At 40.9% G+C, this 17,483-nt stretch overlaps 1 protein-coding gene across 4 annotated transcripts in view; it reads left to right on the forward strand.

Annotated features, from left to right (window-relative positions):
• The window catches only part of LOC124260762, a 279,431-nt gene that overhangs the window by 240,299 nt on the left and 21,649 nt on the right, over nt 1–17,483 (forward strand). For 3 of the 4 annotated variants that reach the window (XM_046695080.1, XM_046695079.1, XM_046695077.1), the window contains 2 exons: nt 1,069–1,574; nt 1,867–1,953. In XM_046695080.1, the coding sequence (XP_046551036.1) occupies nt 1,069–1,104 (36 nt within the window). In that variant the 3' untranslated portion in view covers nt 1,105–1,574; nt 1,867–1,953. Of the gene's footprint in view, nt 1–1,068; nt 1,575–1,866; nt 1,954–17,483 lie in introns of those variants that run through there. The other variant, XM_046695078.1, reaches the window with a different exon arrangement.

The following is a 17,483-nucleotide window of genomic DNA, read 5'->3' on the forward strand; positions in this document are numbered from 1 at the left end:
GAAGAGTTTCATTTAGTGCTGTCAGAACTCACCAAATACAATGTGATGAAACAAGAGATTCGAACCAAGTCTCGTAAAACCAATGGTATCGGTGAAGAAGTGAAAAAAAGTTTATAGCACAGGGGAAAGAACAAGCCCGTCAAGTACGCCTTACCAAAGCCAAAGAAATCATAGAAGATTATCGATGAATTGTTTCCTCGATGTCATTGTTTATTCATAATTTAAAAATAATAATGAATATATAAATTAAAAAAATATATAAATAAAAATATAAAAATATGAAAATTTAAATAAACACCCTCAGCAGGGGAAGTCCAGTGATGTCCCACACTCGGGGTGTTTGTTTTTAGAAGCTGATTGGAGCTTAATTGGCCAGAAATAACCCTATGAGTGGAAGTGATAAAAAAAAAACCTTCATCATACTACTCTTCTCAACAAAAATCATCCCATCCATGGATGATAATGCCCGAGAAAGAGTTGTTAACAATATTGTTTAGATCAACATCACACATATGGACTGGCCTGCAAGGTCACTTGATCTCAATCCCATTGAACGTGCTTGGGACATTATTGGAAGTCGTGTTTACGGTCTCCATCTTCACCCCCAGACTCTGGATGACCTTGAGCAAGCGTTTCAGAGAGAATAGCAGAACATTTCACAACAGCAACTTTAATGGCTCATTTGGTCAATGCAAAGACGTGTAGAAGCTTGCATTTGTGCTCATGGTGGTCATACAATTTACTAAACACTTCTTCACTGTCCACAACTGACTTGAACCTTAATGTTAACATTTTGCTCCATCAATGCAGCACATTTTGCACGACTGTTTCACAGGTACATGCTTTTGATGATTTGGTATTATTGCTCATTACCATTTCATTTCATTTTGTTAATCGTGTGTACACATGTTTCACCTTTCTATTGCATCATTCCATGATTTGCAATTTCAATAAATGAAAATGTAATGAGGCTACAAATTTGTGTTCCTTAACTTTTTGTGAGGAGTATATAACATGACTTCAATGTTTCATCAACTGTTTTCAAACTGATTTACATATTTTCCCCAGGTTGGAGATCTGGAATTTGACATGAGAAATTCCTGAGAGGGCACTTGAGTTTAATATGTCACAGATGAAGGCAAAGTTATCTAAAATCGAAAGTCTGGAGAGGGAGTTGTCAGACACACAAGGAGTTTTCAGGGAGACAAATGGCAGCTACCTGAAGAGTGCACCACGTTGTGTTGATCTGACAGACAAACACCATTATCTGCAGGGAGAAACAAACAGACTTAAGTCATGGACAGAGGAGGAAGATATTGGTGATGAGCACGCCCATGTTGGTGGAATGGGTCTGCACAGATGTACTAAGATCACTGACATTCGCCTGAAGTTACAAGAAGAAGACATAATGGCTGAGAAAGAAGATTTAATCTGGGTGGACAGCATGCAAAATGAAAAGGACATTGAACAATGTGAAGATGCAAATGTCAAAACGGGGAAACAAAATGAAGAAGAGGGGGAGCAAGAAGATGAGGAGGAGGAGGAAGCAGACTCTGAGGTGGAGGAAAAAGAAGGTAAAGCTAGTTTTTCAAAGCTATAATTTCAATGTCTCGAGGCAATATCTTTTAAAGATGTGGACATAATTATGAATTCTAATTTTAATTGCACCTTATTTCTGAAAAAAATTGAAGTTATTTAAAATTATGTTTTCATCAAGATCATCTCATGTATTGCTTCACCAAAATCGAAAAGATTAGTGTTTTTTACCTTTACGAGATACCTATGTTCTTGGACAGAAATAAACATTTGCTTTTTGCAAATGTATCAACTTCAGTTGACCATAACAGTGTTTGTCTTCAACCACAGTTTTGACAAGTAAACCCTGTGAAACCAAACCTCTTCTCAACACCGGAAATCCCCAGACCCTGGCCATGGAAGGAGTCTCCGCTTCTGGTTAGTTTTTCACTTCCAGCATCAGCTATAGTGCTGACAATACAGGGTCTTATCTCTAACAATGTCTTATTTGTGTACATGGCTCTCAAACATATTGCTATCGATATAATATCTACACCTGGAAAAAAGTTAAGCACCCCCAGTAACTCTTACAAAGTTGTATGTTTCTGCTAACATCAGTGCTGCACAGTACACTGGTAAAGCTACATGTTTTTCTGTAAGATCATGTCTTGACTACAAGAAAACACACAAAAGGACAGTTTCCTTCAACATTTTAATAATGGGTATGGCACAATACACAAATTACACGTTCTGGTTCAAACTGATACATGTTCCATGTAGGAGCTAGAGAGAGGATCAGGCAACATGGCCTGTCATTCATCATATTCATTGCAGAGGAAACATTATTGTCTCAAAGCTGTTGGTCTTTTGCTGCAAATGCTATATTTCACTGCCTCCCAATTCTTAAGCATCAATCAGTTACATGAAGAAGGCATTGGCCTTTATCATACCAATGTATTCTTGGCCAAGTGCAACCGATTCCAATGTTGCCTTGGTAAACACTAAGCCAAATGGTGGTGATGATGGCTCAGTAGAGGACTTTTGATGACCCATCCAGAGATGTACCCGGCTCCCCTTAGATGATTCCGGACTGCTCTTTCGAGGCTCGGTGAAATGGTAACCAGTGGTGCTTCAGAACAGTGCTTGTGGTGAATGGTTGTCATTGAGTGACCCTCAATAGTGCCCTCATTTGGTTTCCCGGAATCTTCAGACCAAACGACTGACAACTGTGCAATGAACATTCATTCCCAAACCATACCAGAATTATGCATACCAATAATTTGCCATCTCTGATCATCTGATCTTGTACCATAGTGACAGAAAAATGATTGAACATTATAAACCATGCAGGTTAAATACTGACATGTTTTATGTGCACAAGCTGCATTTTGTGTTTTGAAGAGGAGGGATACACACAGAAATCTCTTTTTCCTGCATGAGACAAAATGCAATATAAGGATTATTTAAACAATGTTTGAAAATTTACATCTATTTTTCCCATATTGAAAGTAGGAAACTCAAACTAAGTGAGTAATACTATGTCATTATGAAACTATGTAAAGCATATTGCATATACAAATGGTACAATAGAAATTGTTGGTTCAGATAGTTCAGATAACTAAACTGATGGGCTAAAAAATATATTTCCAGAAAGAGCAATGACTGTATATCATATGTATATGTTTTGAAACAGACTCCATTTGAACAATATTTAGGTTTTCAGTGAGCCAATGTGTGAGTGACTGAGTTAATACTTAGCATCATATCAACAATATTTCAGCCAAATCGTAAACAATTTATGCATTAAAAATTAATAAATTTAGAACATAAGAACCTGTCATCATTGGACTATAAAACTATACCAGGGTATCACAGATTTTTACTTTAAACTAATATGTTAACATAAAACATATCACTATAGAGAACAATACAATATAAAAAGAGGCTTGTAGATCACCAGCAACTGAAGCCAGATCACCATACTTGGGACCATGGGGACCCACTGTACTTTTGCTACCTGCTTGGACCCAAAATCGATTTACAGCATTCCCTCAGGTGTTGACGATTTTTGTGCAAATTCGCCATACATTAAAAGAATATATATTTTACAATTAAAGTCACAGTGAATGAAATATACTTTGAATGTAATGGGACTTACACTTTCAGGGAACAATTATTTTACGCTATTACAACCCACATTATTCATTCGTCCTAATTAAAACTTTAACATGCATTTACAAAATTTATCAATTATGAGACCTTATATATGTAAAAAGATCCTTCATTGATGATGATTTGAAATATTTATCATTAGCATAGGTAATGAGAGTTCGGCCGCATCCCCCCTCATCAAGCCCTTTCATCCCAATTCTACTCCACAGCCCCATTTGATACAGGTCAAATTTACCACAACAATGTCCGATGCTCCACTAAATTTCCAACGAAAATGTATTGAAGGGATATATTCCAATTTATTGATAAATAAATAAATAATGGATAAGATTTACTACTGCCCACATGAATATTGGAAAGGGACAGGGGTGATACAAAAACTCGCCCAACCCGCAAAGGTATCCGAAGATGTATAAGGATCGGTTGGAGAAACAAGCAATATGGCAAATATACTTGCCTGCTCCATGATATATGTAAAGGATAAAACACGACTCCGAGGTCTTGGTCGGGATTGTAAAACCCTTGAGCAGCAGGTACGGAGGGCTCCATCCCTGCTGCTCGAGGGTTTTACAATCCCGACCAAGACCGAGGGGGAGTGTTTTATCCGACTTTTGAACCGTCATGAATGTAAAACACAAATATGTATTATTTTTAATTTGTGCATATACTGAGCAGAACAACATTGATGGAACAGCCGGTGTCAACTGGAATGCGACTGGCAGCCAACACCTTGCCTCGCACACGCAATGCATGTGCTCAGCACGCACTACCCGTGTCCTGCACATGCGCTGCCCGCAGTACCCGTCTTGTGAGGAACACATTGTTCATACTGACAAATAATCTCATTCTTCACAGCGATCCTTCCTAGCCTAGTGGTTAAACTGCCAAGCTAGAGAGCAAAGGGTTGCGGGTTCGAAACCAGTTATTGCCACTATATATTGGAAGTTTTCAATGATGAGATGATTTACCATCAGTCATAGTTGTATGAATCATAAATAATAGTCATTTCAAAACCTCAAATCAGGTTAAATAACGACCATTTCAAAACCTAGGTTATGAAATGGTAGAAATTTAACCTGATATGAGGCTTCGAAACGTGTACTTCAAAACCTGGGTTTAGAAATGATCTGTGCAAAGTCACGGCAGAGGTCTACCTGATTCTGGAAGGAACCTACTTTACTGCTGAGAAAATCAGAGATAGGTTTATAAACCGAGGAGAAAGTTTGATATTTCCACGCCTAATGAAGTACATCAGGCCAACGTTTCTCCCACATAAGGTAAGATGCAAAATATATAAAGATGCTTTAACTGTCGTCTATGTGGCTAGTTGATACAAAGAGTCGCAGCTATTAAGCACAAAAGATTTGACTGGGGTGGTCAATGCACTGACCCCATTTGGTCCCTCAAAATGTATAGTATTGATCGGGTGGATATGAACTAAACCTTTCTTGTAGTACCTTAAGGATGGCCCACACTGGGGATTTGTGCGGGAAGAATTACTTATAGTACACAGTGATATGATATTACCTCCCAAGGCAGCCATACACGTAATTCGTACACCGTCATCAACAGTCCATTGCTTCGTATCCATGGGCGACAACAATGTTTTGTTTAACCTTATCCCGTATAGCCTATGCTTATCACTTCTCAAAGCATTCATTTCATGTTTGAACGTTCGACCATGGAATAGGGCCTCTTTGAATTGTTCGTGTTTTATTTGTGTAACATGGATGGCTCTGTGTTCACAACACAACACTGTTGAGGCTGTAGTCTGATTTTATTATGTGTAGTTTGTTTTCCACTAAGTGTATACAAATGTATATGAATATATAGTTCTCCATCAAATTATCTATTTCATCACATTCATTTCATGTCACATTGTTTTGATAATTAACAATTGCAGTACTAACACTGAACATATAAAAAGAACTGGACATCTCAAAATTAATGGTTCAGTTACATATTGAGCATGGAAATGCTAAATCTCACCAGTACAATCTGTTTGGACTTAAACATGAATCTGAATCAATTGTAACTGAAATGTTTGACATCAACAACTTCTAATCATAAGTCAAAGTATACATCCACCAAATGCATAAATTCAGCAACAATAAATACTGAATTAAACTTTCAACAATTAAACATATTTTTTTAGTTTATTCCTTTTATATAAAACCAAGTGTAACTAACCTGTAATTCACCAATTCACAATCTTCCTTCCATGACCTTCTAGCCACCGTGCCAGGTTGGGAGAAAGACAGCAAGTGAACATACTTCACACTTTCCAAATACATCTAACCTCAACATCCAATCAAAATGTTGCACATCTTCTGCCATTGAAAACCAAGGACAAGACAGCAGACCTGACCTCATTAATATTAGGCTACTTTGCATAGGAACTATTTTCGACCCATGACCCAGTGTTGACTATAAATAAATCATGGACTTGTGAAAATATAGACCTTTTCACTGACAATTGTATTATTGTGTAGGGTGTTATGAATTGATCCCAGAGAGGTAAATAAGACAAGACATATTAAAATAGATTCCTTTTCTAGATCATTTTACAATTTGTTTATTTTGTACTTATTACATTTGCTTTTTCACAACATACTTCTTCATGCCTTTAGCCTTTCTTATCTCACTGCAGCTGGCTTTTTAATGGAATACATTTTAGGTCTTAATCGGATGTACTCAACGGGTACTTTTTTATTGGCATTGCTGTAGAGGCTATGGTAATTGGGGTAATCGCTCGTATCACACATGTTTAATTTTTCGCCATGTCCTCGTACAAGTCCACGGTGTGAATTTCCATCAACAATGAATCGGTGTCGGTGTGTAACACCCTGCATCTGTCACCGTATAGCTCCTTGAGTTCATTGTAGTAAAAATCGTACACAATTGTTTTCCTAGTCTGGAGTTGAGTGAGCCCAGTGTGTGTGTGTGTGTGTGTGTGTGTGTGTGTGTGTGTGTGTGTGTGTGTGTGTGTGTGTGTCTGTCTGTCTGTCTGTCTGTCTGTCTGCTCTGGTTGGCTAACTGGCTGGCAACGGTATTTAATGATAGTTTTGGACCAGGTCCCTCATATCCATTGCTCCTGTGGGAGTAAAAATATGGTTGAATGATGGTCGACTGTCTCTCTCTCTCTCTATCGCCAGGTGTACAGCTCGGATCGATAAGTAACTCTCATTCGCTGAGCACTATCAGTGGCCTCCTTAGTGTGATGGTAAGTGAGGTGAGGTGAAATTGGATTTTATGTCGAGCTTGAGAATGTTTCGTTCATATGACGACGTGCATGCGTGTGTATGTGTAGGTGCGGCTGCTTGTACTAGCCCAGACTTAAGCTGGTTTTATAGTGCTAGCCCATTGGGATACCATACCGCAGTGAAGCAGGAATACCCCACCTAGACACATTATACTGACTCCGAGCCGACCGTCCTTGTTGTAGCCATTAATGCCGGGCGCCAGGCAGGGACCAACAAGTACCATATTTTAACGTCTTTTGGTATGACGCAGTCGGGGATCAAACCCGCGACCTTCCGCTCTCCAGGCGGACGCTCTAACCACTACACCACTGAGGCGGTCTAGTGTGATGGTAACAAAGCTGGGTTCTCAATATTGAGGTCCAGCGTTCGAATCGCAGTAGCAGCTGAAACTTTTGTGATCTGAATATCCTAGCCATGTGACAGTGACAGGAGGTTATTTAGGCCAGATAAGAACCACAGCTCTTATGTTTGATTAACAGTGGGTGTTTGTGAGAGAACATGATGAATTTAGGCTGATATCATGAGAAATACAACTCTGGGCTTGATTCAAGCACTCGCAGTCACATAGCATATCACTACTAATAGTTTCTTCACAAACTGACAAAATCATGAGAACTATCCAACAGTGGGCGATTGATACACTGTGTCATGAGGTACGATAATTAACTCCTCTCTGACGAATGCTCTCGGCGGCCTGTCTTTCAAGTAGTACAAGTTCGGTTCGCTGTCTTTGATGTCGACCAGGTCGACATTGTACGTTTTCATGGACCATATCGGATCGGTGGCACGTTTTCTGCTGTCTCACTTGTATTCACCTGGCTGGTACAAGTACCTAACGCTGACCCGGTCCGGTAATTTTTCTCTGTTTTTATTGCGACATTCTGCTGCCGATTTGGCGGAGACGGATTTCATTTTGATGGCTTCGACGGGTCTCTTGCCCACGAGTCTGGTGACTTCGTTGTTGATGGCAGCCACCACTCGCGGCAAGCGTACAACCCATTCTGTATTTCTGTTTCCGGGATCCATTACATCCTGTGAGTACTGGTGTGAGAACAGACGTTTGGCTAAGGTGCGATTGAATCCCTCCACGATGGCTTGGCTGTGGAGCTCCGGCCACGCCTCGTCTCACCTGGACTTTGTGCTTGGCCAGCAGCTGAGACACTGCTCCCATGAACTTGCGTCCGGGATCGACTTGCAATACGGCAGGCCAGGTCAAGCGACTGCGTTTGTATATGCAGTCTAAGGCTTTGGCGACTTCGTTCGAATCTTTCGTCGTCAATGGTTCGGCTTCCTTGTAGCGACTGGCGACGTCAACGATTGTCAGGGCGTACTTGTAGGTTTTACGCCTCACCCTGTCGTGAGGTAGAAACAGGAGGTCAGCTTGATGTTCGCTGTTCGGCATTGAAATGTCGAATTTTCTTCTCGAAATGTACCGAGGCGCCGGAAGGTAAACTTGCCAGATAGCTTGTTTTTTAAGCCAAGCTTTGGCGACGTCTTCCAAGACTCTAGCGGCTTTAGCGTCCGCGCCTTTCCAGTATCCGCGTGGGCTGTAATAAATTTTCACCCATTATGTATGTATTGTGTGCGTTTTAATTATTTAATATGTGTGTGTGTCCGGACGCATAGGTGGTGACTCCGTCGATGGCGATCCATCGTTTCGTGTCCATGGGAGACAGCGACGTCTTGTTGATTCTCAGTCTGTATATCCTGTGTCCATCGCTTCTCAACATGTTCATTTGGTGTTTGAACGTTTTATTCTTGAACAGGGCTTCCTTGAATCTGGCGTGCTTGATGTGCTTTTTCACCACGTGTTTTTTCATGCCTTTCGCCTTTCTGATTTCATTGTCGTCTGCTTTTTTGATGGAATACATCTTGGGTCTCAAGCCGATGTATTCCGCGATCGGCGTGCCCGCGCATTCGTCCTTCATCTTGCCGAGCACGTTTTTGTTAACTTGGCTGTGTAAAGGATGGTCTTTCAGGTAGTCGCTGGTGTCGTACAAATGGCTATTATGGCCATGTGTCCTCGGTGTGAATTTCGATCAGCAGCGGATCCGTGTCTGTGTACAGCACTGCACACTTGTCGCCGTACTGCTTCTTCAACTCGTTGTAGTAAAAGTCGTACATCAAGTGCTTGGATAAGTCAAGGATGCTCATCCTCACGTAAACGGGCCGGTTAAATTTGATGCGACTTTTGTTCATGTGTAGCGCTGCCAAGTCGTCATCGAATGGCTTGCTTTGGTTGAATGCCGGGCTGGCTATCAGTTCCTGACTTATTCTTCCTCGCTGGATCTGACCAGTTTCACATTAATGCTTTTTCTCAAATTCTCCTTCGTCTTGCTGAACATGGAATTGTTCATGAGTTTGTACAAGTTTTTCGCGAAAAATCGCTGGTGGCCAGCTTTCGTAAATCTGTGTTCATTCTGATGTAGGGCTCCATCCACGGACTTTGATCGAACTCGAGCACCCTGTGAACTTTCGTGAGTTTCATTCCCAGCGACAAGTACAGCTTCAGGTTACAATAGTGAATGATGTATTTTTTCTTGTTCATCAAGTTTGGTACGAGTTCTTCGATGTTAGCCGGCTTATTTTTTCCCAGCAAGTTTCGTTGATATTCAGACATCCAGTCTGGGTTCACCATCAATCGTTCGGGAGCTAGCGGATAGCTGTTGTGCGATTCGTGTAGTTCTGCGGGATAGTCCAAGTCCACTTCGAGTACGTAGCCTTTGTTTGAATCAGGCGCGATACTATTGACGTCTATATCAGTTGAGACCCATTCGAATCCCCCGGTGGGTAGATACTGACTCATGGCCCAGCCGTACAGGTTGTTGGCATCGGGATAGAGGATGTGTTTGGTCGGTTTGCTCAAGTCGTGACCTGGAACGTACTTGTTGTTGGCTTTGGAGTAGCGTTTGGAGGTCATGGAAATCCCGTCTCGCAGATCTTTCTCTATGAACAGGTGCATGTCGTAATCCGTCAATAGTTCCACGCCGGTCTTTTTCAACAAGGCCTCCCAAGAGCACATTCTTCTGAATATCTCAAACACGTCGGCCAGAAGCAGCACGTCGGATTTTCAAGTACAGGTCATGGTAGTCGCCCAAATTCTTGCAACCCAGTTTGTCCCACATGTTGAGGGCGTGCCTGTAATCGTCCGGTGTGTTGGTCGTGTCGGTCAAGTTGCTGTAAATGAGACGACGATGGGAGGTAATCGCGTCTTGTTGAACTTAGACCAATCGTCCATGTATTGGTAGGGGTAGACGCCCTTCCTCAGCAGCAGAGGTCGAGTCTCGGCGTCAGTGTATCGATTAGTGATGTCGAAGTTGTCCGGGTCGTTGGTGTACACAAGACTGTCTAGAGACAACAGCAGGAACTGAACGCTGTCGATAAATTTCAGACCGTCTAACAAGAACGAGATGTATTTTTCCATGTTGTTGGGGATGCATGTTATGTTGCCGTCGACCTTCGCGATGGCCTGAATGATCAGTTGAGAATCGTAACCACGCGAAGATTGTGAAACACGGCGGGGATTTTGATGGTTTTGGGATTGATTTTGAGCTTCAAGTTGCATGCGTTGAGCGGTACCTCTGTACTTACCGGTGACGTGGCAATTATCTCTCACAGAAACGCCGCACAGGGGTTCATCGTACATGTGGCAATTCTTATGAGTTCACCAGTCATCCTTCGTCATGCGTATTGGGACGATGGCGTACAACTGTTTCCTGATGATTTTCTTGTGAGAAATCTTTCGGCTGCGTCGGGACCTTGTAAGACCACGGGAGTGTTCGTTTGTCCGTCGCATCAAACGACAACGTACCCAAACCAGCAGGCTTCGTGTTCTTGCATTTTGTGTGTGAAACTTTTTTCCGGGGATGGAGCGAAGGGTAACAAACAAATCATAGGAGATTCACAATAAATTGTTTCGCGGAAATCAACATAACGTAGCCACTGGCCAGCCAGACAGACAGACAGACAGACAGACAGACACACACACACACACTCGCTCAGTGCTACTGAGACGGCAGGGAGGCGCCCGGGGGGAACTGCTGAGAGCTGCAATATGATTTAGCTTCAGGCACTTCTCGCCTCGCTTCTTATAACAAGTATGTAAATACGTTGGATAGTTAGCCTTTCGGCGGACAGACCCCATGCTCACTAAAAGTGATTATTTCCTAAACTATTTGACAGATTTTCGTGAAAATTTGCATGCATCTCAGCAGTTGTATACACTATAACAGAACGGGATTAGGACACTCTCGAAGAAGACTTCATTAGGTTAATTCAGACTTAATTACGACAATACCTTGAGCATTTAGCCTTTTGCCAGACAGACCCCATGCTCATTTAAAAGTCAATATTTCCCAAACCATTACACCGATTTTCGTGACATTTGGCATGTACCTCCACCAGTAGTATATACAATAGAGGAATGGGATTAGGGACTTAATTTTCCAAATTAAGGCCTTGGGAAGGACCTGGTCCCGTTCCGCTATTGTATATACTACTCATGCTCATTTTTTGTGTGTAACATTTTGCTATCAACAGACATCATAACATGTGTACAAGTATCACACCTGCCTGTCTGTGTAATTACATAATGTGACAGAGACAGAACTCAGGTGCATGAGCCATAAATCAATGCATTTTGTTTATGAAGTATAGCCTGATAGGTGTTAAGTTCAAATTGCATGTCATAGGTGTATTCCAAGGTCACAGACAGGCAGGCAGACACATAGGTGTCAATAAAACAGACATTGAGTTTTGTCTGTGACAGAGGCATATCTATATCACAGTTAGAAATTCTGACAATGTTAAATAATGACGTTGCTTTTTTAGTACTGAACTGAGAAAGTGACTCCGTAATAAGAACATGTTCATCGCATTATTTTTCAACTTTATAAGTTGAATTTGCATTTTTGATAATTTGTTACTGTAAGTCCATATCGAAAGGTATCAGAATCTGCAACGTTGTGTTTTACGTTGCATGTGACCTTTAAACATAAGGAAACTATATGAAATCCTGAGAGAAAGCATGCATTGACTCTCAGTTAAATAAGTTATGCTACAAACTTTTAATAGAGCCTCTTTAAATGTCACTTTGGATCAGAATACAAGAACAAAGTGAGTTCTTCAAAACTGCCACTTTGTTTATTTTTGGAGAGATTTATCGCTTTTTGAAGGTTTTGTTGGCACGGGTCAAAGGCTGTCGTCCCCTGGTAGCACACTGGTTGCAGGTCCACAGTCTGCTTAATTTCCAAGCGCAATACTAATAGACACAATAGAAGATAACAGGGAAAACGCCATGAAAAATCAGTATATTGTCACGGCATTTCCTACGACAGAACACGAGACATTGTAAGTCTCGGGTGTCATAGCATCTATGAAAGAATGAGAACTCACCTTATATTATTGCCGCATTCAAATTTAACTACCAACAGACCTGTATCCACTGGAAGGCCTTTATTGCAAATTTGAAATTATTACACATCCCTGACAATTGAAGAAATTCCGTGTAGAATGTAACACTTAATTTTAAATATGAATAATACGATTTCATCAGCAGTTCCTCAAACATTTCATTTTGTTTTTAAATTCTGACACTATGTTTCTGATGCATACTTAATGTACCATACACCTATTATCCAATTAGTAGGTTGCAGCATAAATACCATTCATCATAGTTTGAAATAAAAGATTTAGCCCTTATAAAATGTGCCCATCAGTCAGTGCTGTGAGTTATTATATATGTTAATTTATTGATCCATTTCTTACAAAAGTTTAACACCATTTAACCTCTAAACATAAGTACTCATTTACAGAGATTTGTCTCAACAAACAACAGATCATTCTGACCACCCAAGAGGATGTGTATGATAGAATTGCATGACGTATGTATCTTCTTGTTTTGGTTACATTATGTTGATAAAATATTTCATATGACAGATCATATACTATCTAGCTATAGCTTAATATTCTGATTGTCATGCAATAGTTCTCAAAGAAAACATAAGCGTTTTGTCTGTTTGTTAGGAATTAACATAGAAAATGTGTTTAAAATCAAATATGTTTTTGATGACATAAATTTGAATTTAACCCCAGAATCATTCCATGTAGATATGTGTAATTTGCATTTATTTATATTTTTACAAATTTAACAGAAAATACTTATGTACAATGACTGAATAAAGTCATGCATGTGTAATGTATTATTAAAGTACACACGCACCATCATACACAAATATCAGATAAAAGTCACGACGAAATTCACACGTTGCGTAACAATACTTTTACATTTTGCGCACCGCATCAGCTTCTGGCTGTACTGAATTACATGAATGCAGCCTAATCGGCGTAATAGGATATAGATTTGAGTACATATGCAATGAAAATACACTGCAGTCTTAAAAGTGTGACATTTTGACATCTTGTGCCAGACTTAAATTACTGATTGCAAAACGTCAATAAAACGACAAAACATGACCTGAAAATGATCACTGCCTCACTTCGAATGGCCATTTTCGCGATTCATTATTGCAATATAAGCAGACATGGTTATCCCCAGTGTATCATGGAATCACAGAACAAATATTTCTCAAAATACTAACTTGTGTGCTCAAGATAAATTATATTTCATCAGGTCCCTTCAGCGCGCTTCCGTACTTGATATATGATCGGTCAAGGGAAAAGATATACTGTCCATATGCACCAACATGAACGCTAACAGTGATGGTGAAGACTATACTGGTTAACTGTCTCTAAGTGTTTAGTAACATGCACAGCACCAATCGCTCATGAGACATGCGCTGTCAGTTTAAAGTTGGACCGTCCGGATCAGTGCTCCAAGCAGATTAATGAAGGGAAGATAAATTCAAAAAGATCGCCCATTTAGATGCTTGAGAGACTTTTTTTTAAAGTTGACTTTTAAGACACTTTTTTCGTTTCATCGGGCTGAAATTATTGGTAGTGGCAGGCATGTCATGTTCAACCTGTTTTATAAGATCTTCAAAGGAGGCGTAAATGACGTATGGTACAGGCATTTGTTTGGCATGATTATTAAATTTTAGCATGTTTTTGTTGTCTTTAGGCATATCAATCCTAACAGCTCAGTCTGTCCAAAACCTCGACAGTCCATACAGACATCCTTTGCAGAAGTGGGTGTTTCCATTATGTTTTGTTTGGTCGCTAATAGTCTGCTCCAACTTTTGATCAGTGTGTAGTGAAATTGACCATCCTTCTCAACCAGGAATAAATTAATCCTGGGTATGTTTTCCAGAACACGGCTTATTCTGAGCACAATAGTACCCTTACTGTGTCCGAAGACATTTGTTGCAAACGAAAACCATCCACAGTTTCCATGGTTTGACCAACTTTGTCCATGGCTGGATGCAGTAATATAGGTAAGGAAATAACCTTCAATTGGTTATGCAACAATGTTTGATTAATAATAAAGGCTGATTAGGTTTAGGTTGTCATATAAATAAACCTGTGAGATTATAATGGGCTTTGTGGCATCTGAAATATAAACCAAAACCCCTACGAGGTTTGTGGATGGGGCTGTCCCTGGTTGTACATAAATACAACAACGTTGATGTTTATGTTCATTACCCCAGCGTATTGTTAACCCATCCAGCAGTATCACCTCATATTTGGGGACATCTCCAAGATAGACTTCCATAATAAGTGTAGAACTGAAATCTAGATTTTGTTCTCCAAGTTAATTGTGACCCCCTCGAGACTCACGTAAGTATTCACGTCTTTCTGTATGTAAATCTCGCAAACGTGATGTTGATGTTTTCGAGGCCAACAGAGTTTTACACCCGGTATGATTTCAACATCTTGGTCTGGCGATGCCTCCCCGAGTAATACTTTTATATAAAGTGTCAAATTGATTGGAATTCATTGTAAGACGTCTGACATGTTTTCTAATTCAAGCACCAACTGTAAACTCGTATTGCGGTTATCCGGTCGACTCGCTAGCAAAAGACCTGCTTTTCTAGGGATGGGGCTCATGAGCACACTCCTTCTTTGCGATTAGATGTAAGCCACAATTAGAATTCTATTATTGAGGACTTTCGTCAAAACTTATCCTTTGTCTCCGCAAATATATTGAGTAGCCAGTTGATTTTGGGTGAGATCAATGTCCATTGTTTATCATCCGTAAGGATAAACTGGTACAACAGGTTTCTTTAAGAGACCTCTGGTTTCAACATTATCTAAATCGCCTAGATTGCCATCGAATGCTGGGACCATCACCCATTTATCGTTGCTGTTGTGGACAAGATTGTACTGCATGTTTCTTCCGAGTCCTTCAATCTCGACATCATCTAAATCTCCCAGGTTACCACCACTTGCATGTCCCTGAGATAGGAGATCGCTGTGGTAGGGCATTTTCTCAGACGTTGCATTCCAGGACCAGATGCATCCGTCATTATTTGATGTGAAGCGTCACGCTTAAATATCCTATATACACCAGTTTATGTTTTATATCTAAAACAGACACTTGGAGTTCCGTGATCATGCCCTTCGTTAACTTTTTACACTGTAAGGGAATGAATGGGAATGATTCCGTTCTCCCGTCATTGCACTTATTGTGTTTAACTGCCACAGCTCTTATAAGCGTCGAAGGGCATTTGCTTGAACATTAATGTAACATATGTTATATTTGGGATTACACTTTCTTAGTAAAGTACAGATTCTAGTACATGACTGATATTTCGTTCATTGCGGATAATACGTGTGATTGTAAAGAGCGACTTCAAGACGCCCGACGTATCATCGATCGCGTGAAGCAGTTGAATGGATTCACGATTCCCATGGAGTAACGAACATGTAACGAACAAAGGTTCTACAATGTACTTGCAATATGAGTGATGTTCACGAATATGGAAATCATGGTGGATGCGTACGGAACAAGTTTTAAAACAAATTTTATCAATATTTTCGAAACATTTTCGAAACATTTATCGTGACCATCCATAGTGCGAAGGTGGTAGAAAACTGGAATAATAACCCGATGCAGTTTTGGCAAATCCAACTCAGTCTCGCCCTATGGTATGTGATGATGGGATCAGGTGTAACACTTGACTATGGAAAAGACAAACTGAGTAAGGCAGTCACACTGTTTCATGTTTATTATCAGACGAGACGAATTTTGAAGGAAATAGGTGCACCTCTTCCACAAGATGTGGCATGGAGTTTGATAGATAACCCTTACGACTGCCGTGCATACGAACATATTTGCGGGGAATTTATTTATTACGGTTGGTGAGTACGTGCCTGGATACCATACGTTTACAGGCCCTACACTACTGCATAAAAGTTCATTCCCCTTACATGTGAGTGCAATGCGTGACGGAACCCATGTGAGTCGCGTTGGTCACTCATGTGGAACCCGTTGACCACGCATGTGAGACCCGTGTCACATGTGTTGCACACGGGTGTGAGTCATGTTGGCCACTCGTGTGCAACCCGTGACACACGCATTTCGGAAGGAACAAACTTTTGACCAAAGGAGGACCCATCTTAACCTAAAATTGGAGGTTGTAACAGAAAAATAAATTTTGAATTATCTGATGAAGTCTTTCAATATGTGATCTTGCAGGAAAATAAGAGCAAAATGTCATCAATCAGACAGTAGTATAGGGAATAGCGGTACGGGACCAGGCCTTCCAAGGGCTCAATTTAAAAATTGAGCCCTTGGTATGGCCCTGATCCCGTACTGCCATTCCCTATACTACTGCTGTGGTGCATGCAAAATGTCACGAAAATCGGTCGGATAGTTTAGGAGATACTGACTTTTGAGCGAGCATGGGTTTTTGGTCGCAGTAACATATCATAGCACACAAACCATGAGAGTTATTCAGCAGTGGGTGATCTGTAAGGGACAGTGTCGCGAGGTACGATCATCAACTCATCTCTGACGAATGCTCTCAGTGGCCCATATTTCAAGTAGTACAAGTTTGGTTCGCCGTCTTTGATGTCGACCAGGTCTACGTTTATACGTTTTCATGGACCATATCGGATCGGTTGCGCGTTTTCTGCTGTCTCCCTCGTATTCGCCCGGCTGGTATAAGTATCTAACGCTGACACAGTCTGGTAACGTTTTCTCCGTTTTATCGCGACGTCGTGCCGACGCCGGTGACTATTCGACGGATTTAATTTTGATGGCTTCGACGGGTCTTTTGCCCATGAGTCTGGTGACTTCGTTGTTGATGGCATCCACCACCCGCGGCAAGCGCACGACCCATTCCGTGTTTCTGTTTTCGGGATCCATCAAATCCTGCGAGTACTGATGCGAGAACAGGCATTCGGGTAGTGTACGATTGAATCTCTCGACGATGGCTTGGCTGCAGTGAGCTCCCACTATACTTAGTCTCACCCGTACTTTGTGCTTGGCTAGCAACTGAGACACTGCTCCCATGAACTTACGTCCGGGATCGACTTGCAATATGGTAGGCCAGGTCAAGTGACTGCGTTTGTAGATGCGTTCCAAGGCTTCGTTCGAAGTTCTTTGAATCTTTGGTCGTCAATAGTTTGGCT

This window comes from Haliotis rubra, unplaced genomic scaffold (genome assembly GCF_003918875.1).
Source record: "Haliotis rubra isolate DU_JTF1 unplaced genomic scaffold, ASM391887v1 Scf774, whole genome shotgun sequence".
Classification (NCBI taxonomy): domain Eukaryota; kingdom Metazoa; phylum Mollusca; class Gastropoda; order Lepetellida; family Haliotidae; genus Haliotis; species Haliotis rubra.